Below are 26,090 nucleotides of genomic sequence, written 5' to 3'. Positions count from 1 at the left end.
CCAGACAGAGCAAAAAAGATGGAGAAAGGGGGAGTTTGATTTCTACTTGAGCTGGGACACCCATTGTCTTATGCCCTCGGACGCCAGTGCGCCCGGTTCTCGGGCCTCGGGACTTGGACTTAGACCCTCCACCCCCTTGGTCGTTAGGCCTTCAGACTCGGACAGGATCACAGGCCCCGCTTTCATGGGTCTGCAGATGGCAGATGGAGGGCCTTCTCAGCCTCCATGATCACGTGAGCCGATTCTTCTAATAAATCTAATAAATCTTCCCTTACATCCACCTGCCTGCTCCCTTTTCTACTCCGCTGTGTCTCTGGACAACCTGACTCACGCAGCTCATACACATAAACTGTTTCCCTAAAAGGCAGAGAAAGGGACAGGACGAGGACCCCCACGGCAGGCTGAGAGGTTCCCATGGCCTGAAGGCTCTGCAAAGACAGGCACTGTGTGTCAGGACAGGGAAGGACATGGAGCCTCAAGTTCCCCGGGGCCACAGCATTCATGACAGCCACGGAAGCCCAGCCTTGTGTCCCGAGTGCAAAGGACAAACCCCTGGCCTTCCATATGGAACTTCAGCCCTATTCTGCAGACTAGCATTCCGTGGAGACGGGGTTCATTTTAAAACACGAAGCTGAAGGGATTAACCGTGTAATTTATTTCTTTTTCGTGTGCTACAGTAGCATACAGCTAGTCTGTATATATAAAAAAAAAAGAGCAGGCTATCTGTCCTGCGAGGGCCGGGGACTGACTTCCCCTACCAGCACCGCGTGGAAAAGTGCTTCCCTCGGCAGGTAACCATCGTCAGATCGTGACCCTGTCTGTCATCACGATCCTGACCGTGGGCTTTCTCAATGAAATGACAAGGGCCCAGAGTGTAAACATGTCAATGAGCAGGAAATCGTGTCCACTTACTCCACCAGGAGCCTAACTGGGAAATAGCTCTTTAAGGCAAACCCGAGCCCGAGCACCATCAGTGGCTCAGATCTGTGGGAGAAGGAGAATCCTGGTCCCTCTCTCTGTTCTCCAGAAGGAGGTGAAAGATTTCACAGACAAGTGCTTTGAGCACAACCATAGCTTCCTTGATTAGTATCTAAAAGGCACTTGGGCACATTTTCAGTTAGGAAGGGGACTGAGACATGAAGAACACTGAGCCAATCTCTTCTCCCAAAAGACACAGTTTGGGAGAAGCCTGGTCCCTGGAGATCCGGTCCCCGCTCCGCCCCGGCCACGCCGCCCATTTTCAAAAGGCAGACTCCACATCACCCATCTCCACGCACACGGTCTTCAGCTGCGAATAATACTCGACTGTCACCCGGCCGTTCTCTCTGCCGAACCCTGAAAGGAAGAGGGGGGTGAGGATGACCCACATGACTGAAAAGTCCTCCGTGAGCATCAAGGACAGGCCTGGCTGACCCCAGCAGGGGAGGGACATAGAACCGACAAGGTTTGGGATGAAGTCCTCAGCTGCTCCGATCGGTGATGGAGCGAAGCAGGGGGAAAAGGGACCCACTGGCCTTTGGGGAGGGGACAGGGAAAAAGGCATGTCTCATCTCTACGTTAGGAATCTGAACTTACATACCTACCATTCCAGGTGAGATCTGAAAATGTTCAGGCTTTCCCATTCAGTGTGAAAACAGTCCCTACGACAACCGGCGGACACCTCCGAAAGTTGCTGCTAACTTGGGGTGCCTGCCTGGCTCCACCAGTCTTGATCTCAGGGTCGTTAGAGGGAGCCCCGCCATCTGCTTCAGATTCTGTCTCTCTCCGTCTCCCTCTGCCCCCGACCCTGCTCCCTCTCTCTCAAATCCCCAAAAAAACAAAAACAAAAAAAAGAAAAAGAAAGATTGCTTCTATTGCTTAAAAGCTAACCCTATAGACTAACCTGAGATTATGAAATAAACAGAGATGCACAGACCTGACTGCACAGGTCCGAATGGGGAAGGCCACCTTTGCAACAAAATGTGGAGAATGCAGGGAGTCAGCTGGGGATTCTGTCTTCCCCCCACTAGTGTGCACGAGCTCGCTCTAAAGTAAATACATCGTAAGAAAAAAAAAAAAAAGTTGGCGCTCACTGAAAACTTGACTCTACAACAGAGATTTTTTAACCTTTTCTTACACCAAATCTGTTAAGAGCAGCTTGCTTTCCCACCCTGCCAGCTCGTAACACCGGGGGACTCTGCAGGTAGCCCGGTCACTAGGTCACGCGCCACAGGGCCAGCATCCCTGGCCTCTTGGGGCACCCAGCCTCAGGCTCACGCAGGTCTGCCTCCACAGGGTAAGGCCACGTCCCCGGACATTCATGCCTCCACGGGATGTCTACAACAGCCCTGGCAAGGCGTGGCTCTGGCCTTTGTCCCCTTCCACACCCTGAGCACGGAGCTAGCTGGGTGGGGTCGCCCAGGTTGCTTCTCCTCCGATCTGGCCATGTTAGTCTCTCTCATGCCAGGTAGACGAGCTGAGCGCACGGATCCGAACATGCCAACGTGAGGAAGGGAGAGGTGGCCTAACAGACCGCCCTGAGGCCTTTGCTGCAGATTCCAAACCTTTCCCTGCACCGACGTTCGTCTTCATAAAGCAGCATCTGGTGCCCTATCTGCATATTGTGCCCGTGTGCGCAGCAGCTCTAGGCCTGCGCAGGGACGAGGGGGGTCAGAGGAGCGTGACGAGGGAATGCCAGGCTAAGAACAAAACATAAACCCAACAGCCACCATCTCGTCCGCTCTCCTCAGGCTCTGGATGTCGCTAACACTGTCATGGCCACGGATACGGGCCAAGAGGCCAGGGCCCAGGCTCTTCGCGTGGCGCCCCCACAGTCAAAACCGATCTTCAGGGGAAGGTGGGGAGACTATGGAGAACATTTACAGGCAACAACTCCAAGAGAAGCTCGGAGGAAGGGCTCTGCCCCGGCCGCCTCGAGGCTCCTCCTCACACGTCGGGCCTCCACACACGCTGTTACGGCAACGCGCGCCTGACTGACCGCGTCCACGTCAGCAACGGGCGGCAGCTGAGGGACCGCATTCCTGGATGGCGTCCAGGGCAACTCTAGTGACTCTGGCTGCTGTTGAAAACAAGTTAATAACTGCCTGCGGAGACGTCAAAGCCACTTGACCTCTAAAAACTCCACAGCTGGGGATCTGCCTTCGGCTCAGGTCATGATCTCGGGGTCCTAGGATCGAGTCCCGCATCGGGCTCCCTGCTCAGCGGAGAGCCTGCTTCTCCCTCTGCCTCTCTTCCCCAACTTGCACACACACTCTTGTCTCTTTCAAATAAGTAATAAAATCTTAAATACCATATACACTCCACAGTAGATGGCAATGACCACCCCAAGAAGGGACAGGCAGAGCGGATTTACGCCTCCAGCGACCACAGACCATGAAGAAAAACCAATTCCACCCATGAGAGAAACTTCTTCGAGACGTCTACCAGCCATTCACAAGCTAGGCTACACACACGTCAGAACCTTCTGGATGGCTTTTGCGGGGAGAAAAAGCTGCTTGGCTTCCATTCCCAGAGACTGCTCTGGTGGGTCTGGGGAGAACCAGGAATCAGGATACTTTTCAGATAGTATGTTTGGATCCCGGTTTGGGAAGCTGGCCCGTAGGGCCTGAATGACAACCAGTATCCCGAGAGGCCTGGTTTGCTTTCGCACTCGCCGGCTCCTCACCTGACTTCTTGTATCCTCCAAAGGGCAGCTCCACGGGGCTGACGTTGTAGTTGTTGATGAAGCACATTCCGGTCTGCAGCTCGGCCGCCACTCTGTGTGCGCGCTGGATGTCCCTGTGAAACGCAACAGGACAAGCTGCTTATTCATAGCTTTGCTCCTGCTCCAACAGGAAAAGTTAGGCTACCAGTTCTAAAGGTCTCAAAGAATTGCCAAGTTCTCGTTTCCTCACTGTGTTTTAAAATCTTGTGGCATCCCTGCAAAAGAGAGAAGGACCTGAGCTTTATAGTCTCATCTGAAAGCATCTATAGGTCGCAGCAACAAGGGGGCCAAACACTTTGGGAGAAAGAGTCCTTTTAACAAACAGTGCTGGAACAGCTGGCGACCCAGACGTCCACCAAGAGGAAGGTCACTCCCTTTCTATACTAAACTGAGTTCATCAATATGAACTCAGATGAATCACAGACCTAAAATGTCAGAGAAAAAACCATAAAACTCTTCAAGAAGAACAAGAATAAGTCCCCAGGACCCTGGGTTAGATAAAGCCTTCTGAGACATGATACCAAAAGCAACAGACAAAAAGAAAAGAAACAGGATGAGACTTGGTCAAAATTTACAATTTTTGTACTGCAAAGGAGACTATCAAGAAAGTGAAAAAGACAACTCCTGAGAACGCAAGTCAAAACTACACTGAGGGGGAGCCTGGGGGGCTCAGCCAGGTGAAGTATCTGCCTTTAGCTCAGGTAGTGATCCCGGGATCCTGGGATCAAGTCCCACAGCAGGGAGTCTGCTTCTCCCTCTCCCCCTGCTCATGCTCACTCTTAAATAAGTAAATCTTAAAAGAAAAAAAAAAACCTAACTGAAACACCACTTCACACCCACCAGGATGGTGGAAACCAAAAAGGCGTAGAGAAGCATGGGATGCCCCGGATGTGGAGAAACTGGCCCCTCCCACATCATTACGGTTGCCCCAAGAGGCCGCGCTGCCTCTTGGGGGAACAGTTGAGCACTGCTTCGAAGAGTCAAGCAGAGTCACCATATGATCCAGCAATTCCGCCCCAAGGTATGCAGCCCAGGCAGAAATGAAACATAACCACACAGAGACTCAGATACAAGTGTCAACAGAGACATGATACAAAAGAGCAAAACAGTAGAAACAATCCAAATGTCCAGCAGGTGAATGAACAAGATGTATCCATGCATAGTATTCTGGAAGTAATGACACCTGCTACAATATAAATGAACCCTGGAAACATTCTGAGTCAAAGAAGCTCAAAAAAAAACAAACAAACAAACAAACAAAAAACAAAAGAAAACATTTTTAATTATATGTTTTTTGGCCTATATTATATAGATCGGTGGGGTATAGAATCTACATTATGATCTAATCTCTATCTTTTGCATTTTGTTAACATAGTATTCAACCTATTTCTGACTCCAAGTTTGATAACCCACGCAAATATGTATATCATAAATATGATTTGGATTAAAATAATCTTAATAGACCAAAAAAGATATCGTGTCACCAAATACTGAGATGAAAAGTGGAACATTTCATCAGTGATTGTACTGACTTATGTCCATCAGTCCAAATACTCTGATATTTACAATTACTTGGGTAGCTAAAGTGATATATAAGTGGTTGAGTTAAATTGGTTAATGTTAGCAATACAGGTCCTTCGTGAGAATTTTCATGTACTCCCTGCTACATATAACATAAAATTTGTGGACATAAGCATAAAATACTATGTGTACACTATAATATATATGAGGCATTATAAAAATGTGTTGTTATATTAATAAAATTTTAAATGAGACCAGAAATAAAAAAAACAGTCACAAAAAGTCACGTACTGTATGATTCCATTTATACGAAATATTCACAACAAGCAAATCCGCAGCTAGAGCAGGTAGGTTAGGGTGCCCAGGGCCTGGGAGGGAGCACGATGAGGAATGAATGACTGCTCGTATTCATGGGATGCTGAAAATGTTCTAAAATTAGATTACGGTGACGGTTGCACAACCCTGTAAATACACTAAAAAACAGTGAATTGTACATTTTAAATGGGTAAATTATATGGTGCAGATGATCCTACACAGCTGTTAAAAAAGGAGCGGTGTGCTGGAGTCACCCTCTGTGAGAGCCTCTGCCCGGCCTGCGGCAGCAGAGAACAGACACTTAACCCAGCCAGTCCTCACCATGAAGAAAGCAGCTCCTGAGAGGGCAGGACTCTGAGAGTTCCCGTAAGGGTGGATCCCACTGTCCAAGTCCATGGGCTGGACAACACCGAGAAGGACCCCTGACATCACTGTGGTCTTGGGGTAATTACAGTACGTTCAAGTAGGTTCATCAGTTACAACCGACGCACCCTCGGGACAGGGACGCTGATGATTGGGGGGGGGGGCAGGGTTTATGGGAAACCTCTGTGCCTCGCTTTCCACTCGGTTTTGCACTGAACCTAAAATTACTCTAAAATATAAAGTCTACTCAAATATAAGAAACAAGCAAACAAAGAAACGACAGCTCCTCAATCTTTTCTTTCTTCAGGGTTCTTTTTTTTTTTTTTAAGATTTTTTAATTTGAAAGACAATGAGAGAGAGAGAACACAAGTAGGGGGGAGGGGGAGAGGGAGAAGCAGGTGTGGGACTTGATCCCAGGACCCGGGGATCATGACCTGAGCCAAAGGAGGACAGTTAACTGACTGAGCCACCCAGGTGCCCCTACACTGTTTCATTCATCAAACCCTCCAGGGGGACCTGGGTCTTCTTTCCCAGGTTCCTCACCACAAAGCTATAAAAAAAAGTGAGTCAGCATAATTCTAAGTATAAAGCAGTATAAAATAATTCCAAAGTATAAAGCAGTCCCAGAGAACCATCCAAAACTGCCAAAGACTAATCAAAGTTTGAATATGGTCAAGCCGTCTGCAATCATTTTCAAGGAAATTATACTCCCAAATCACTTTTTACTTGTATTATAGTGGTTGATGTTTATGTATAAGATACTAATCACAATTTTACTTATGAGAGTCACAACTGGAAACAAGAGACTACACGAAAAAAGGCCCACATATTTTGCAAAGCATTCCAAACAGGAACTACTATAAAGTCGTGAAAAAAATCACCTTTTTGGAGAATACTGCCCAGTGTTTATATGCTTATAGGTTTCTAAATTCCTTGACATGCAGGTTTTCAGTAGGCACCCAACCTGATGCTTTACATAGATCAGAATCTTAACCTTAGTTCAATGAATGAATGAAATAGGACAGAATGTTCATCAACACTGTTTACAGGTCAATTTCAATGCAACAGCAGGGGGCTCTGGCCGGTCAGGGCAAACCTCAGGGCAAACTATAAGACGCTTCTCCGGCACCTTTGGACCTCACCTAGAGCAGAAAATGCTGATGAAACGTCAACTCCAGAGAGGAAATGAGAACAGTGGCCTCTCTGGGCAGATCCGGCATACATCCCCTGTTCCTGCAAAGCTGTCTGAGGTGGCCTTCCCCACGTACCTGGTAAAGACCCCAGCTGCTAAGCCAAAAGTGGTATCATTGGCTCTTTCTAGGACCTCAGCTTCGGTGTCAAATGGTAAAATGGACATAACTGGTCCAAAGATCTCCTCTTTCACGCAGGTCATGTCGTCTCTGCAGTTAGCTGCAAACATTGTAACAGAGCCAGACATCAGTGACGGGTTACCGTGCTTGGCGCTTGAAAACGCCTTCTCTGCAGTAACGATGAAACACACAACCCTAAGAACGTCTGAGAACCCTGCTCAAAACACCAGCTGCAGCCCAGCCGCGAGGTCTGCAAATGACTCCTCACAGATCTACAAAGATGACAAGTCTGCATCAAGAGGTGGCAGACCTTGGTGTACAAAGAACAAAAAGCACTCTGGTCACCTGTATGTCACACTCTACTTTGGGGACACCTGCACTCTCTTAAAGATATAATAAATAACTCTCAGGCTGTGCTTCAGGATAGTTCATTATGTTCTAATTCTCTGAAAAGCGGTAATCCACATATGACATTTAGGGAAACGATTGGCCAGAATATTAAATTACCCAAGCGTCCCAGGAAATACTTTATCACCTCCTGCGGGTTGGTAACACTGGGTGGCTCTGTACGCAGTGACTTCCCTGTCCCAGAGTCAGGGCTGACGCGGGCTTGCAGTAGCAGCTGCCGCGCGGGAGGGCAGGTTCCCATCCGAGACAGAACATCTGCTGTACTTTAGCCCCCAGATCTTAAGGGATCAAAAATTAACCCAGACTCTGTTGTGACCCTCACACTTTAATACGAATAAAAATGAACCGGGGGCTTATTAAAAAGCAGATCGCTGGGCCCCACTCCCTGCGAGTTATACTGAGGGCGGGAGGCAGGAATTGGCCCCTTAAACACGTTCTCCAAGTGACACGGACGTCAGGGACCACAAACCAGGCTTTCAGAATCACAGGAATAAACCTTAGTTTGGTCAGCTCCCTGTTCTTTGCCCAGGTTCACAGCCTGTTTAAGCATAACTTTTTTTCCCTCATTGTAAAATATATAATCCCTGTGGAAAACGTGGCCTATTCAGCAATGCATCAAGTACAACAAAAATCACCTCTAATCCCCAGCAACCAGAGAAACCCACTGTTAATGTCAGGATGCAAACTCCATTCCTTCTCTCTCCCATGCATACATTTATTTTTTAATACATCTGGGCTAATACCACGCACACCACTGTTTAATCCCTATTATTTATTTATATCTAAAAATATATTGTAAGCTCTTCCTATTCACTTAACAAGTACAAGCTAACCCACGGTGTGGATAGTAGGCTCACAGCTTTGAAACCTCAGCGGATCTTTTTTTTTTTTTTTGTGAGGGCTTAAGGCTAAAATGCGTCAGATAATCAAGTGCTGGAAAGGGAAACCGCTGTCAACCTTAGGGACAAAGATCCACTCCATCTGTCCTCTAGACAAGGTGTAAGGAATGGAATCACACATGATTCGATCTGTATATAGTTTTCTAAAGCCTATGAAACTACTGATTTTTTTTTTTACTATTTTTTAACTTTGAAATTAACATATAGTGTATTAGCTTCAGAGGCAGAGGTCAGTGACTGATCAGTCTTAGAGAACACCCAGTGTTCATGCCTTCTGTACCCACCTAATGCCCGTCACCCAGTTACCCCATTCCCCTACCCTTCTCCCTTCTAGCAACCCTCAGTTTGTTTCCTATGATTAAGTCTCTTATGTTTTGTCTCCCTCTCTGATCTCGTCTTATTTTTCCCCTCTGCTCCCCTATGCTCCTGGTTTTTTTTTTTTTTCTTTTTTAAGATCTTATTTATTTGACAGAGAGAGAGATCACAAGTAGGCAGAGAGGAAGGAAGGAGGCTCCCTGCTGAGCAGAGAAGCTGATGCAGGGCTCAATCCCAGAACCCTGGGATCACGACCTGAGCAGAGGCTTTAACCCACTGAGGCACCCAGGCATCCTCCTGTTTTGTTTTTTAAATTCCACTTATGAGTGAGAATATATAATTGTCTTTCTCTGATTGACTTATTTCACTTAGCATAATACCCCCTCGTTCCATCCACATCATTGCAAATGGCAAGATTTCATTTTTGATGGCTGCATAGTATTCCATTGTATGTATATACATCTTCTTTATCCATTCATTCGTCAATGGACATCTCAGCTCTTTCTGTAGTTTGGCTGTTGTGGACATTGCTGCTATGAACATCGGGGCACAGGGCCTTCAGATCACTACATTTGTATCTTTGGGGTAGATACCTAGTAGTGCAGTTACTGGGTCATAGGGTAGCTCTATTTTCAACTTTTTGAGGAACCACCATACTGTTTTCCAGAGGTGCTGCACCAGCTTGCATTCCCACCAACAGCATAAGGGGGTTCCCCTTTCTCTGCATCCTCACCAACAGCTGTTATTAATTTTAGCCATACTGGGGGCGCCTGAGTGGCTCAGTCATTAAGTGTCTGCCTTCAGCTCAGGTCAGGATCCCAGGGTCCTGCGATCAAGCCCCAGATCAGGCCCCCTGCTCTGCAGGAAGCCTGCTTCTCCCTCTCGCACTTTCCTGCTTGTGTACTCACTCTCACTGCATCTCTCTGTCAAATAAATAAATAAAATCTTTTTTAAAAGTTTTTTTTAAAATCCATTCTGGGGACGCCTGGGTGGCTCAGTTGGTTAAGCAGCTGCCTTCGGCTCAGGTCATGATCCCAGCGTCCTGGGATCGAGTCCCATATCGGGCTCCTTACTCCACAGGGAGCCTGCTTCTCCCTCTGACTCTGCCTTCCACTCTGTCTGCCTGTGCTCGCTCTCACTCTCTCTCACAAATAAATAAATAAAAAAATCTTTTTAAAAAAAAAATAAATAAAAAAAATAAAATCCATTCTGACTGCTTTGAGGTGATCTCTCACTGTAGTTTTGATTTGTATTTCCCCGATTCCAAGTGATGTGAACATTTTTTCCACCTTGTCTGTTGGCCATTTGTATGCCTTCTTTGAAGAAATGCCTATTCTTGTCTTCTGCCCATTTCTTGATTATTTGTTCTTTGGATGCTGAGTCTGGTAAGTTCTTTATAGATTTTGGATACTAGCCCTTTATCTAATATGTTGTTTGCAAATATCTTCTCCCATTCTGTCAGTTGTCTTTTGATTTGTTGACTGTTTCCTTTGCTGTCCAAAAGCTTTTTATCTTGATGAAGTCCCAGTAGTTCATTTCGGCCTTTGTTTTCCTTGCCTTTGAGGATGTGTCTAGCAAGAAGTTGCTGTGGCTGAAGTCAGAGGTTGCTGCCTGTATTCTCCTCTAGGATTCTGATGGATTCCTGTCTCACACTGAGGTCTTTCATCCATTTTGAGTCTATTTTCATGTGGTGTAAGGAAATGGTCCAGTTTCATTCTTCTGCATGTGGCTGACCAATTTCCCCAACACCATTTGTTGAAAAGACTGTCTTTTGTCCAATGGACATTCTTTCCTGTTTTGTCAAAGATTAGTTGACCATCGAGCTGAGGGTCTATTTCTGGGTTCTCATTCTACTTCACTGATCTATGTGTCTGTTTTTGTGCCAGTACCATTCCGTCTTAACGATTACAACTTTGTAATAGAGCCTGAACTTTGAGATGGTGATGCCACCAGTTTTCCTTTTCTTTTTCAACATTCCTTTGGCTATTCGGGGTCTTTTCTGGTTCCATACAAATGTTAGGGTTATTTGTTCCATTTCTGTGGGAAAAAGTTGATGGTATTTGATAGGGATTGCCCAGAATGTGTAGATTGCTCCAGGTATCACAGACATTTTAACAATGTTTGTTCCTCCAATCCATGAGCATGGAACATATTTTCATCTCTTTGTGTCTTCCTCAAATTCTTTCCTGAGTGTTGTATAGTTTTCTGAGTACAGACTCTTTGCCTCTTTGGGTAGGTTTAGGTATCTTTCAGGTTTTGGTGCAACCATAAATGCGATCGACCCTGTAATTTCTCTTTCTTCTGTCTCATTGTTAGTGTATAGAAATGCAATTAATTTCTGTCCACTGGTTTTATATTCTGGCATTTTGCGGTATGAGTTCTAGCAATTCTGGGGTGGAATCTGTTGGGTTTCCACATAGAATACCACACCATCTGCCAAGAGTGAGAGTTTGACTTCTTCTTTGACAATATGGATGCCTTTCATTTGTGTTGTCTGATTGCTGAGGCTAGGACTTCTAGTACCACATTGAACAGCCATGAAACTACTTGATATTTTTACAGGGACATTAAGATATATTGTATATAGGGATATAAGATATATTGTAACATAACAGAGGAAAGCACAACAACATGACCTAGAGCAGTGGGCACCTCTGAGGTAGGGGGAGAAGTAAAAGGGTTGAGGACAGCAGGACGACCACACACTTGTCTGTCCAAACCAGGAGATGTTTAAGATTGAAAGGACGTGCTAAAAATTATTAAATTACAAAATTTTTAAAATATTGCCAGACTGTCTGACAAACTGGTTTTATTATACTGATGACATATTGTTCAAAGAAAAACATATTCTTCCGCAACTTTACTCAGAAACGAAATTCATTATTTTATCAAACATGACATTCCTTTTTTTTTTTTAGCTCCTTGCTTCCAGAACAACAGGTGTCGACCCAGTTAAGTCTCAGGTAAACTAATGCACGGTGCCGTCCAAGAGGAAGGAAACTAATCCACACTCCCATCCACATGGGAGGTAAGGAAGAACTTCTACTCCTTAAATCTGAGTAATGAGGTCGTGGTTTACCAACACTTGCTGTATACCGTATACATATTTTATAAATATCCTTTTCTGATACTTAATTCAAACATTTAAAAGCAAACAGGAAGGGGACGTACTCAGTACACAAGGTCTCATGTAATATCCGTCCTTCAGTTTGGGATCTTCGGGCACGTGTACATCTCCACCACATAGCACTTCAGCACCCTGCCCGAAAAGAAAAGAAGAATGTTTATTTTCTCCTTAATGTACAACCCTGGAGCACTTGGGTGGCTCAGCTGGTTAAAACATCTACCTTCAACTCAGGACTTGATCTCCGGGTCCTGGGTTCAAGCCCCAAATTGGGCTCCCTGCTCAGCAGGAAGTCTGCTTCTCCCTATCCCTCTGCCCCTCCCCACCTGCAATGCTGTACAACCCTGAAATGCATCCCTGAAACGTTCAGTGTGTCCTGGGCAAGCGCCTAGTCACTCCACTGCAGGGACAAAACAGAACAGAGCCGAGGACACTGTGACATAGCGAGCCAAGTGGGTATTAGCAGAGGGAAGTGCACCCAGCACGGAACATGGAAAGACTCCCCTCCGCCTCGCCCCAGCCCATCTCCACCCTTTTCGCACCTGCTCCTTTGCCAGCTTAACAAACCCGAGGACTCGCTGCAGGTGCGGGCGGTTGATGAGGGGACCCATCCTCGTATCTTCCAGAAGGGGATCTCCGATTTTGATCTTCTCGGTCCGTTTCACCACTTCCCTTGTAAATTCATCAAGAATCTCCTTTTGCACAAATACTCTTGTGCCATTACAACAAACCTGAAGGACAGACACAAATTTGTACGTGTGCAGGGAAGGAAAAGGAAAAGAGGGAAGAATCCAACAGCTTTACTCTTAAAAGAGACAGTATACCTTTTTGAAAGGTTAGTTCCAGCTCTAAAAATTATCCCTGTCCTGGGCAGAATTACCCATGGAATTGTGGACATACCACCCTCTCAGCAAAGAAACCGCCTGCTGTTCCGGAGGAAAGTTCTAGCCTTTTGTTTGTTTACATTTCCTCAAGGCCGTTCATAGACCCCCACGAGTTCTCCTACTGCCTCCTGCCAGAGGCTCGCTGGGGCTGTGTATTTTAAGAGGAGGAGGAGACGGGAGAGGAAGAACAGACCAAAAACAAAGGGCTTGAACCTAGTGAAAACCTGAGGCATTTCACAGCTAACTTCTCTGTCTCTAAAATCACAAATCATTTATGACCATTTAGATCCTCCCGTAGAACGTGAGCATAAATACTGTTCAAATGTTATCAGAACTGCAGATACAAAGTCCAAAAACAGAGCCAAGTACCCATGTTCACAGAACAAGGAAGACATATCAAAAGGTCACAGGAGATGCCATGAGTCGAATCTGCAGTTATCTGAGGGTCAAAATAAATGATGGCAGTAAATGGACTGTAATCCATAGAATGAAGGAAGAATCCATAGTCCGTAATAGTAAAAATAAATGAGTGGAAAAAATATGGGAGAAGGGAAAGTTCCTTCTCACAGAGGAAACTGAACTAATAAATGCAGAAAAACAGAACTAGGAAGTCACCGTTTGGGAACCCCCATAAAATAAAGTGTTTCCAGCAAAAATCATCCAAGGGAGAGCCCGGGGAGGCACAGAATCCTCTCGCACGGTCTGCTCTGTGACCCGTCTTCCCACAGAGGGAGACACAGTGACTTCCCAGAGAAGATGCGCCTCAGCAGAGTCAGCCAAACCACTAAGAGGGACACAACATGACTTCTGAGGTGCTTTTTGTCTCAAACCCATAACCCAAATCTTAGCAAAAGAAAACACCAGACAGACCCCAAATGAGGGACATTCTACAAAATAAATAGCTTCTATTCTTCAAAAATGTCAAGGTCCAGGACGCCTGGGTGGCTCAGTTGGTCAAGCGGCTGCCTTCGGCTCAGGTCATGATCCCAGCGTCCTGGGATCGAGTCCCACATCAGGCTCCTTGCTCTGTGGGGAGCCTGCTTCTCCCTCTGCCTCTGCTGCCACTCTGCCTGCCTGTGCGCTCTCACTCTCTTTCTCTCTCTCTGGCAAATAAATAAATAAAATCTTAAAAAAAAAAAAAAAAGTCAAGGTCCTAAAAATAAAAACCATTGAACAGCTGACTGTTCCAGGATAAAAGAGGCTGTGGGGACACAACTAAATGCAACATTCCTTCCCAGATTCGATCCTGGACTAGAAAAAAGAAACTGTGATTTTGTTTTGTTTGTTTCTCCTAAAAGGACTAGTATCAAGCAAATGGCATTATGTGGGGATGCCTGGGTGGCTCAGTTGGTTAAGCATCTGCCTTCAGTTCAGGTCATGATCGCAGTCCCGCATTGGGCTCCCTGCTCAGCAGGAAGCCTGCTTCTCCCTCTACCCCTCCCCCTGCTCGTGTTCCCTAATACATACATAAAATCTTTTGTAAAAAATGACAATATGTAGATGGGGCTGCAGAGTGCGATACTCTACCTGAGGTCATTGATTGTACTAAGTGCACCGTGCTTCCATAAGAGAATGCACTTGTTTCCAGAAAATACACACAGGAATGTAAAAGTTACAGATCTTAAGTCTGCAACTTTCAAACACTTCAGAAAAATAAATGCATACATAGGTATAGAAAGAGAAACAGAATGACAAAGAAAACGTGATAAAATGTTAACATCTGAGAAAGGAGGCTCAAGGGTACAGGGCGTTCTTCCCCCTCTCTGTGCAACACTTCTGTGAGTCTGAAATTATTTCAGAACAAAAAGCTTTAAAACATGCTGTTCGACAAAGGGGTGAGATTCCGCTGACCCCTCTGCCCGGGACAGGTGCATACCTCGCCCTGCGTGAGGAAGTTGGCCATCAGCGCCCCCTTCACAGCGTTCTCCATGTCACAATCCGAGAAGATGATCAGGGGCGATTTGCCTCCCAGTTCCAAGGTAACGGGTTTGATTCCCTTAGCTGCCGTCTCCATGATCTGACAGAAGAACACGCACACTCAGGAGGGTCACGCGTACAACCAGCACACGGCGTCAGCCAGACCCTCAGCCTCCAGGCCCCTCGGACTGCGCACCACCTGCAGCCTTGCTCCTGTCAGGGTCTCGGCCCTTGGCCTACTCATCCTCTTCCAGAACGGAGGAGAGTCCGCAGGACTGCACCGGACATTCTGGAGAGGGAACGCATTTTCAAAATGCCGTGTCACAGGCGGAGACTCTCACTACTATTACTGCGCTCGAGGCTGAGAGCTAAGGTCAAAACGATACATCGGAAATAAACCGCTTTGGTGAGGGCTGTGACGTGTGGAAGCCTGATGATTCACAGACCCGTACCCCTGGGGCAAATAATACATTATATGTTAGTAAAAATAATTTTTAAATAAGAAATAAGCTGAGCGAGTGCCCTTCCTTCTGCGGTGGTTGCTACAGAGGCCCTAAGACACCAGGGACCCAAGTGGCAGCCCAGCCCAGACCCCGCGCTCTGAGGCACGGGCAGGAGCTGATGACTTCCATCCGCTCGGGGACCGGCCGCCAGCCCCCTGCTCTCCTCACCCCGCCGCAGCCCTGCCGGCGCCCCACGCGGACAGCCCTCTCTCCGCTCTCCGCCCGGATCCCCACGGCCTCCCTCCCAGGACCGGGTGAGATCGGAAGCGAGGCCTCCCACGCGCACTCCGGGCAGGCCCGACGCCGCCGTCTGTGGGACCCGATGCCGGTGTGATCTTCACCTTCGAGCCGGTGGGCACACTCCCAGTGAAGGAGACCTTGGCCACGTCGGGGTGCTGACACAGAAACTGGCCCGTGGCCGCCCCTCCCTGCACCACGTTGAAGAGCCCCGGGGGCACGCCGGCCTCCGTGTAGATCTCGGCCAGCAGCAGCACGGACACCGGCGTGAAGGGAGACGGCTTGAAGACCATGGCGTTACCTGCGCGAGCCCAAGATGCGAGAACATAAGGCTTCTTGAGGCCGGTGATCCTCTGAGCACAGGACAGGACAGGAGAACAAGCCAAAGACAACTCCAAGTGTTTCCTGCCCCCCCAGCCCCCATCAACTCCTAGACCCGCACCGGTTCGAGTAAGTAAACCCAGCTTGTTCCTCCCACGTTGGCTCCTTGCCATGGGCTGATCCCAGGCCAGCACTGGTCCAGGCTCAACCAGGAACACTTGACACTGGCATTTCCAGGCCTTTCCACATCTATTATCTCATTTAACGCAGGCCATAGCAGGAGGAAGTGCTGTGCTCACTCCCATTTTACAAAAGTTGAAATGGAAGACCCGAAAGGTGAATTCTGATGAGTCTCCAAAGCTAAGTGACTCCGCTCTATTCCTCCTGTCCCAGCTGCCTCGGCCTCGCACGGGAACTTGCAGAAAGCAGCAGGGCACGAAGCACGACAGGAGGAAAGCTGCTTTTCCGCATAGCGTCCCAGCTCCAGTGCTTTCCTTAACGTCAGGGGTTTTTTTCCTGAGATACAATAAATCATCTTTTCCCACTGATCCCTCTTTAAATAGTATGAGAAAACTTTTTCGGTCAGCCAGCTGAAGTTTCTCTAACGGAAGCCTTGTTTATCATTTGTCTTACGAAGGAGGAAGTTTACCTTCTGCTTCTTAAGTGAAGCCAAACTCCCGAATGTGACTCCCTCCACAGAAATTCATCCCACAATTCTTGTGCAGAAAGGAAGAGAACTTAAAAGGAGCACCAATCTACATCAATTTGACAGTAAAAAATAAGACCTCCCAGACCAAAATTAATGGTCTTCTTTTCTGTAACAAAAATAAATTCGATAAAGAAAGTGGGAATAGGGCGCCTCGGCAGCTTAATCAGTGAAGCCTCTGCCTTCGGCTCAGGTCATGATCCCAAGGTCCTGGGATCGCGCTCAGCCGGGAGCCTGCTTCTTCCTCTCCCTCTGCCTCTCTCCCTGCTTGCACTCTCTCTCTCTCAAATAAATAAATAAAATCTTAAAAATAAATAAAGTAAGAGCAGGAATAATATAGACGCAATCCGTGTGCATAAGCCACGCTGCCGGGTTCCAGAGCAACAGGGCAGGAAGGGACACACGTCCTCTGAGGCCTCAGGTGCCCCAAGGCAGGCAGCCCTTCTGATCTGCAGTGTGAGTGTGTGAAGGAGTGTGTGTATGCATGTGTATGTGCACACGGGCACGCATGCACAAAGAGGTGAGAGGTAGAATAAAGGGCCAGAATGATGGCTCCCACATGAAGAATCCTTCTTTCTTACCACAGGCTAAGGCGGGCGCAGACTTCCAGCAGGCGATCTGGAAGGGGTAGTTCCAGGCACCAATTCCCACACAGACGCCAAGCGGTTCTCTTCTGGTATAACCGAAGGAGCCGCCTGGGAGCTGGATATGTTCGCCTAAGAGGGAAGCAGGAGTCACAGGGAACACAGGACTGCTTTTCCAGACACGCCGCCAACACTGGGTGCCACCCTCGGCAGCCTCCCGCTGTCCCTGGCCTCCCGCTGTCCCCAGCCTCCCGCTGTCCCCAGCCTCCCGCTGTCCATGGCACACCGGCGCTCCCTGACTCCACTCTAAGGCTCACTCTGGACTTGTGTGTGCACCTCTGCACATTCTCTCCAAGAAAGACTCCCACACGTCCCTCAAAGCCACGTTTACTCGACTTAATGTAAGTCTCTAAAACCTTAGAGGATCGAGCAGGTAAACCTGAAGGCAACGAGATGGGGACTGGCAGACCCGCACCCCAGACTCTGGCTCCCACAGCCCTGCGGGGTGCCGGCGACCATCCAACACCAGCTACAGCAAACCTCACAGAGTCAAAAACAAAACGAAACGAAACCTTTTCTGTTCATTAGGCAGAACTAGTAAACATGGTAATGTTTACTGACTCCTGCAAGAACTGTTTTTTTTTAACCACTTGGCTCAGGAGCCGTGCGGAGTGCGTTACGTGTCTTTTCTCACTGAACCCTCATGACCACCCACGAAGACAATTTCAACAAGGAAAGATAAAGTCATTCTCAGGGTCACCCACGTGGAGAGTGGCAAGCCCAGGACTGTTATCCCAGGGCTGTCTTCATCCCCACGTCTGTCTCCCGGGCCACCGGGGTCTGCTCTCCCACCCGCCCGCCCGCGGTCCCCGGGGCCAGGCGAGGGCTCACCGGCCATGGAGCCCGCCAAGCCGGCGTAGTACTCCAGGCACTGCCACGAAGTGTCGATGTCCCAGCGGGCCTCGAAGATGGACTTGCCATTGTTGATGGTCTCCACGGTGGCGATCTCATCCTTCCGTTCCTTTGGGTAAAACCGAAGATTAGATTTAAGACATATATAGGGACGCCCGCGTGGCTCAGTGGGGTAAAGCCTCTGCCTTCGGCTCAGGTCATGATCCCGGGGTTCTAGGATCGAGTCCCGCGTCAGGCTCTCTGCTCAGCGGGGAGTCTGCTCCCCCCCCCATCTCTCTGCCTGCCTCTCTGCCTACTTGTGATTTCTGTCAAATAAATAAATAAAATCTTTAAAAAAGAAAAAAAGAAAAAAAAAGACATCTATATTACCGGACATCTCCCCATAGTCAACAGTCAGAATACACTGCACAATTTTTAAAAATAGGAACAGCTTGCATTTTAAATGAAAGGAGCAGTGCTGTTACATTTGGAAGAGAGAAAAGGCTCACTGCGAACAGCAGCCCTATCCTCCCCTCAAGTTAATCATCACAAATTTGAGACCCATAATGGAACGGTTTGATGCGTCTGGGTAGCTTAGTCGGTGAAGCCTCTGCCTTTGGCTCTGGTTGTGATCCCAGGGTCCTGGCATGGAGCCTGGTGTCCAGCTCCCTGCTTGGCCGGGAGTCTGCTTCCCCCTTGCTCCCTGCCCCTCCCCCCTGCTCGTGTGCTCCTCACTCACTCTTTCTTTCAAATAAATAAAATCTTAAGGAAAAAAAAATGCTAAAGAAATTCCTTCAATCAGAAAAAATATGACACCAGATGGAAATCAAGGCCTACACAAAGGAATTGGGAGCACGAGAGGGAGAATCGGGACTCGATCCCAGGACCCCGGGATCATGCCCTGAGCCGAAGGCAGACGCTTCATCGACTGAGCCACCCAGGGGCCCAAAGAGCCAATTCTTAAGAGGACAAAACCCTAAATGCTTATGCACTAGGAAAACTAAAACACAAACTAAAATAATAAATTATCTGCTTGAGTTGCCACTTTCGGTCTATTAAAAATAATTTTTTAACGACAGAAGAAATTTTTTAACGACACTTCGTTGAGAGGAAATTCTCCATGAACCCTGTCACATCTCCATGTGACCCAGGCTTTCTGAGCAGAGGACGCTGGAAAGCGGAGACACAAAGGCCTTGGAAGGCAGACACAGTGTCTTCCTAAGGACAGACGTGACCAGAAGGAAGTGCAGAGGCAAAGCTCACTGCTTCCCATTTCTGGAGACACCTGCTTACTTCCCAGGGCAGTAAAGCTGGTAACACCTTCCCCCTGAACCCCGGAGGAGATGTGCTTAGTGAGTCACTGCTCTCGCTCCAGGGGAGGGAAGGCACAGGTGTGAGAGCAGCTCCTGTCTAAACTGAGTCTCAGAACTTGAGGGTTCCCCTCCTGGGGTGCAACTCTGCAAGCAACAGGGTAACCTGTGCTTCTCACTGCTTCTCCCCTCGAGGCCTGGAGCTCAGAAAACTAGTGCTAATGTACCACTCTCACTGCTGCATTTTGCTGTGAGTGACAAACTGTATCCTTCTCAGGGCACCGGGGTGGCTCAGTCGGTGAGGCGTCTGCCTCCAGCTCAGGTCATGGTCTCAGGGTTCTGGGATCCAGCCCCATGTTGGACTCCTGGCTCAGTGAGGAGCCTCCTTCTCCCTTGGCCCCTCCCCTCTGCTTATGCACTCTCTCACTCTCAAATAAATAAATTAAATCCTAAAAAAAAAAAAAAAATTATCTAATCCAGCAACTCATGTCTCCTGTCACTATATACATGTATATATTTATGTGTGTGTGTATATACACACATATATATATATTTGCAAATATGGTAATTATCAGATATGTCAGAGTTTCTGACTTAACACACTTATGAGAACAAAAACTCACCAGAGTTCTACCACTCAGAGGTAGCCACGATTCATAGAAGTAGCCACGATTCATATTTTGCTGTACATGCTTCCGAGACTTCTAATTGTTTGTAATGAGCATCTCTAGTCCTTCTGCTTTTTAAGACTGTAAAAAGGTGGGGCACCTGGATGGTTCAGTGGTTAAGCTTCTGCCTTCAGTTCAGGTCATGGTCTCAGGGTCCTGGGATCGAGTCCCACATCAGGCTAAACAGGGAGCCTGCTTCCCCCTCTCCCTCCGCTGCTCCCCCCTGCTTGTGCCCTGTCTCCTTATCTCACTCTCTGTCAAATCAATAAATTCTTTTAAAAAAAAAGACTAAAAAGTTTAGGGGCTCAATTGGTGGAGCATGCAATTCTTGATCTCAGGGTCATGAGTTCAAACCCCATGTTGGGTGTAGCGATTACTCAAAATAAATAAATAAAAATTTTGTAAAAAGACTGTAGGAAGTTTTAACTTTGTCTTTATTTTATTCATTTTTTAAAAAGATTTCATTTGTTAGAAAGATATCACAAGTAGGCAGAGAGGCAGGCAGAGAGAGGAAAGGAGGAAGTGGGCAGAGAGCCTGATGCGGGGCTCGATCCCAGGACCCTGAGATCATGACATGAGCTGAAGGCAGAGGCTTTAACCCACTGAGCCACCCAGGCGCCCCAACTCTGTCACTATTTTAGAGAGAGAGAGAGCATGTGAGCAGGAGGGAGGACAGAGGTGCGGCAGAGGGCAAGAGAGGCGCTCAAGCAGATCCCCCCTGAGCACGGAGCCTGACACAGCTCCATCCACAATCCCCAGAACACGACCTGAGCTGAAATCGAGAGTCAGCCGCTTAACTGACTAAGCCACCCAGGTTCACCCTAACTTTGTTTTTTAAGAAGGAAACATCTATAAATTTACAAAATCTTCCCAGGCAATTACAGTAGAATATGTACCTGAAAAAAGAGTGGTAGAGTCATCAGAGGAAAAAGGAAACTGGAAACAAATACAAAGAGTTAAAAAGGAGACAAGCTGCAAAGGACGCGTTAGAACAAAGATAGAGAAAACAACCTGCCAAAGGAGAGGTCAGAGAGAGAGCCAAGATCCAGACAGCAATTACTTAAAGAAATCATGTCCCATATACCCAGGTGAGCACACAGAAATGTTCTGCAGTTCTGCAAAAAAGGCATCACCTAGGGGCGCCTAAATGGCTCAGCGGGTTAAAGCCTCTGCCCTCAGCTCAGGTCATGATCCCAGGGTCCTGGGATGGAGCCCCGCATCAGGCTCTCTGCTCAGCGGGGAGCCTGCTTCCTCCTCTCTCTCTCTCTCTCTCTCCCTGCCTCTCTGCCTACTTGTGATCTCTGTCAAATAAATAAATAAAATCTTTAAAAAAAAAAAAAAGCATCACCTAACAGAGCATCAAAGTCTAATGGCAGATCAGCACAGAGAGCCCTCAGAGCAACTCCAAGGGGACATTTCTGAAAGAGAAAGAAAGTGAAACATACCCTTATTATCCTGGCAGCCTCCAAAAGAATTCGACAGCGCTCCATGCCGGATTTCTGCCTCCATATTTTAAAGGCAGCTTTTGCATCTGCAACAGCCAAATTTACTTCCTTCTCTCCGGAGCAAGTGAAAGTGGCTATCACTCGGCCTGTAACAGGAAATACAGTGTTATCTCAAGTTTAAAGTTATCTCAAGTTATCTCAAGTTTAAAGGAAGTACTATGTATCCACATGCCCTTGTAGTGACCCCCTTCCTGTTTTTTAACTATGGCCTAACTTCATGACCACCCCGATGCCTGCGGTTCTTCACTCTGTTCTGAGGCAACGGAACCCTTTAAGAATCTAATAAAAGCTGCAGACTTCTCTCTAGAAAAACATATGTCAGCACATCAGAGAATTACAGAGAGCATGTCCCTTGCCCCTAAGCACAGCATGAACTTCAGGTTAAGAACCCTATCCTACGTCCTCCCCTATCTCACAGCTGAGCTGGGTTTTGCAACCCTCCTTAACAATGTTTGAGAATCTCAGGGGTCTTGCGAAATTGAAGTTCAAAGTCCTCAGTCTCCTGGGATCTGAACTCTGATTTTATTTTTTTAAAGATTTTATTTATTTATTTGACAGAGAGAGATCACAAGTAGGCAGAGAGGGAGGCAGAGAGAGAGAGGGAAGCAGGATCCCCATTGAGCAGAGAGCCCCGAGGCGGGGCTGGATGCCAGAACCCTGAGATCATGACCTGAGCTACCAGGAGCCCCTGAACTCTGATTTTATATTCCGCTCTGTATTCTACATAAATCATATCATAGTGCTGACACTTCATGAATATGGTTAATAAACAACAACATCAGGAAAACTTATCCCTAAACACAAGAAAAAATTTTTCTCAAATGGAAAAAAATCCGGTTTCTCCTTTTCTTACTCCAACCTTACTCCCTATATCCCGGTGCAAAATATGAACCTCACATATCAAGGCTTGTGATTGACTCCACCAACAAGAATTCGGCAGTTCCTTTTCCGTCCACCAAGAACTCCACCAAGAACTTCTGCGTTTTCCAGAAAGATTTCACAAGCCTGCAATTTCTGCTACAAATTTGAATTACCAGTCGGTAAGGGCAGTGGCTAAGGATGGTAATTAAAATAAAAAGCAATTTTTCTCTCTCCTATAGGCCTATGGGGATGGGGGTGGAGGGGCTGTTTCCTCCAGCAAAGTCCGCGGATCCCTGGGGCTCCTTCCTGCTCTAAGGTTACTAGTGCTGTGTGGTTCAATGGGATTAATCAATCCTAAATTCTGCAGTTCTTTGCAACCCAGTTTTGTCCCTCTGGCTACAGGCCATTCTGGTTTGCACAAAACATTTACATTTTTCTCTCCACAAATATTCCATAAAGCTCAGCAAAACAAACACAATCCAAAACTAAAACCTCTTCCTCATTGGCTGTGTAATCTTCAGAATTCTCAGAGCGAACCCAGGGCCCAGCAGTGTTTGGCAACTTCCAGCACTGGATAAAAGCTGGCCTTTTTACCCCTTCCCCAATTCTGATTCATGCACAGAAATAGTTTAAGGCTAGGAGATGGCAACACAGTCCTCATTTATGCTCATTAGAGTCATCTGCGCACGCCTCTCCATTCTCCACACTAATGTTTCCACCTGCGTCCTTCTGGAAATCCTAATTCTCTTCTGTGCGCAAAGTTGAATACACTTTAATAGCGAACAGGGGCACAACCCATGCACCCTGGCTTTGTAGACTCTTCTCAAGCCGCTGTAGCATTACCCACGACCCCTCCGCCCCCAGACGCAACTCACCAGCTGTCCCAGTTTCCTAGACTCCCCTCCCGTCCCCGTCCAGATGCATTCGTGTTTGCACGGAGCCCTCAGCTGCCTGCACACCTAACTCTGTTCTCCACTCACGTATGCCCAGCAAACGTTTGCCCAACGCACTAAATGAAGGTTCAGGGCAGAATACTTCCAAGAGTGGGGCGGGGAAGCGCCAACCCGCGCCCAGGCCCCGCCGCCGCCCCACTGCACGGCCGCAGCCCCCGCCACCCGCCGCGCAGGCCCCGCCGCCCGCTCTCCGTCCCGTTACCGGTTGCGGGTTCGAACGCCTTCTCGGTGCCCGAGGCGTCCGCCGGCTCCACGCGGGCCCCGCCGCGGTAATTGAGCGGCTGCGACACAACGAAAGTGCCGGTGCTCATGGCCGCAACAGGAACAGGCCGAAGGGTGCGGAGAAGCGGAGCGAGAGCCGCCGAGCGGGCTCGGAGAAACATCGGGGACGCGCGCGGCAGAGGAGCAGAGGTTTGGGGCTGCGGGAAGGGGCGGGGTCTGCGGGAAGGGGCGGGGTCTGCGGGAGAAGGGAGGCGGGCCGGGAGTGGCTGGTCTGGCAGCGAGGGGCGGGGCCGCGGAGAGACCCGGCGAGGGGCGAGGGGCGGGGCCCTGGAGGACGCGGGAAGGAGCGGGGCTCGGGGAGGGGCGGGGCCGCAGAGAGACTGGCTGGCAGGGGGCGTGGCCCTCAGGGCGGGGCCGCTGGACGGGGGCGGGGCCGCAGGGAGGGGCTGTGGGGCGGCTAGGCAAGGAGAATGGATGCGGGTCACCCCGGGGCTACTCCAGCTTAAGGGCCTCCAGGTGATCAGGTAGGATCTGGGAGACTTGGTGGCAGTCTAGGCTCCTAGATGGTCCGGGTCAGTCCCTCGCTTAGACAGAAGGATGGGGCTACCCACCAGGGTCATGCACACACACACACACACTCACACACACACACACACACACACACACACACAGAAAACGAGAACCACGTGAGGAGATGCACAGGTGAATAAGCTTGATGGTGGTGATTATTTCACAGTGTATACCTCTATCAAAACACCAGGTTGTACACCCTAAATACATACAGTTTTTGTCAATTATACCTCAATAAAGATAAGAAGTGGGGAAAAAGTTCTGAGAGAACCCAGACAATGTTAAGTCCTTGACTGTAGCACTGTTTGTATCTGCTCTGCTCATCGGAAGTGGGTGCTGGCGCTTCTGTTTCCAATGATGATGGAGTAACAGGGACCAGATTTATCTTCTTGTCTCAAACAATGAGAAAACTGGGCTAAACATAGGAAACAATAATTTACAGATACAGGACAACAGGTAACATCAGATAGTGGTCCTCAGTGAGCCCTTCAACTTGCCCAGCTGTCTGCCGAGAAAGAGCGTCCAGGTCACAGGGCTGGGAGAAGGAACCCAAGTAGAGCCCAGCTGTCTTCCCAAACAAGGAGACAGAATTTCCAGTCTGAGAATGTGAAGGGGGCTAAAAAGGAAGGAGCTATACAAAAAGCTTTGGAGATCAGCAGACTGCCCTTGGTTTGAGGGCTGAGTACTGATCTGTAGTACTGGGGAGGAGACAACTCAAGGCCAAGGGGAACACCCGCTAGAAAGGAATAAACAGGAATATCCCTTGAGCTCATATGGGACTGGGAACTGTGTTCCCACCAGCCAGAATACAAAGACCTTACAATAGAGGGCATTGTGTAGGGTCCTCAGAAGGATATTTTCTCAACAGTGGGGTCACATTATCCCTAGGCTAGTGGCTGCTTTGGGTCTGCTGTAACAATGCTTACCTACCAGGCTCAGAAGGATCTAATCAATTCCAAGTAACTCATCTGTGCCCCAGAACAAAAGCCCCAAATATTTAAAGAATACGACAATGTCTAGAACCTAAAAAAAGTGTAATCCAGAATGTCCAGAGCCAACCAAAAATTATCATCCATGCAAACAACCAGGAGAGAAATCAATCAAAAGAAAGACCCACACAGATGACAGAGTTAACACACAAGGATATCAAAAGTTATTATAAAAGCACTCTGGGTGCCTGGGTGGCTCAGTGGGTTGAGCCGCTGCCTTCGGCTCAGGTCATGATCTCAGGGTCCTGGGATCGAGTCCTGCATTGGGCTCTCTGCTCGGCGGGGAGCCTGCTTCCCTCTCTCTCTCTCTCTCTCTCTCTCTGCCTGCTTGTGATCCCTGTCTGTCAAATAAATAAATAAAATCTTTAAAAAAAAAAAAAGCACTCAATATGGTTACGAAGGTAGAGGGGAAAAAATAAACTTCATGAAGAGGGAAAGATATATAGAAGACCCGCATCAAACTTCTGAAATTTAAAAGCATACCAATGGGATTATGCAGAGGAAAAGAGTAATGGGTTTGGAGACATAGCAGTAGACATTCTCCAAAGTGAAACACAAGGAGAAAAAAAGACTGGAAAACACAATAAACAGAGCATTTCTGGGCTGTGGGGCACTATCTAGTGACCTAACATTCATGTAACTGGAATTTCAGAAGTGGGGGCCTTGGGAGGTGAAAAGAAAAATGTTCGAAGAAATAATGGTCAACATTTTTCCAATTTTCATGAAAACTATAAGTTTAGCAATCCAAGAAGTCTGATGTACTTCAAGCAGAAGAAACATTAGCTACAGCCAAGCACGTCCTGTTTGAAATACTAGAAACCTGTGGTGAATAGAAATCCTCAAACAGAGGCAAAGGAGTGTGCCTTCTGGAGAACTATGTGACTTTCACAGCCTGATGTCTGCAAGTCTGGGAGCACAAGATTTGTTTTATTTTAACAAACACTTTTTTTTTTTTTTTTTTTTTCCCAGCCAGGCTCCCTGTGGTTTCTTCGGGAACGCTTTCCAAAAACA

At 47.8% G+C, this 26,090-nt stretch overlaps 1 protein-coding gene across 1 annotated transcript; it reads right to left on the bottom strand.

Moving 5' to 3' along the window:
• Positions 1-632: 632 nt before the first annotated feature.
• ALDH9A1 (aldehyde dehydrogenase 9 family member A1) lies at positions 633-23,739 on the bottom strand. Its single transcript, XM_082702287.1, has 11 exons — positions 23,501-23,739; positions 21,425-21,570; positions 18,002-18,131; positions 17,108-17,242; positions 15,604-15,800; positions 14,719-14,859; positions 12,501-12,689; positions 12,006-12,093; positions 7,171-7,312; positions 3,665-3,777; positions 633-1,335 (listed from the first exon to the last, which is right to left on the bottom strand). Exons 1-11 carry the CDS (start codon positions 23,679-23,681, stop codon positions 1,241-1,243), a joined length of 1,557 nt encoding a protein of 518 aa, XP_082558413.1. The 5' UTR covers positions 23,682-23,739; the 3' UTR covers positions 633-1,240.
• Positions 23,740-26,090: the final 2,351 nt, after the last annotated feature.

The sequence above is a fragment of the Mustela nivalis genome (genome assembly GCF_964662115.1).
Source record: "Mustela nivalis genome assembly, chromosome: 16".
NCBI lineage: Eukaryota > Metazoa > Chordata > Mammalia > Carnivora > Mustelidae > Mustela > Mustela nivalis.
Note: the sequence above shows the minus strand (reverse complement) of the source record. Positions and strands in the feature narration are given on the sequence as shown.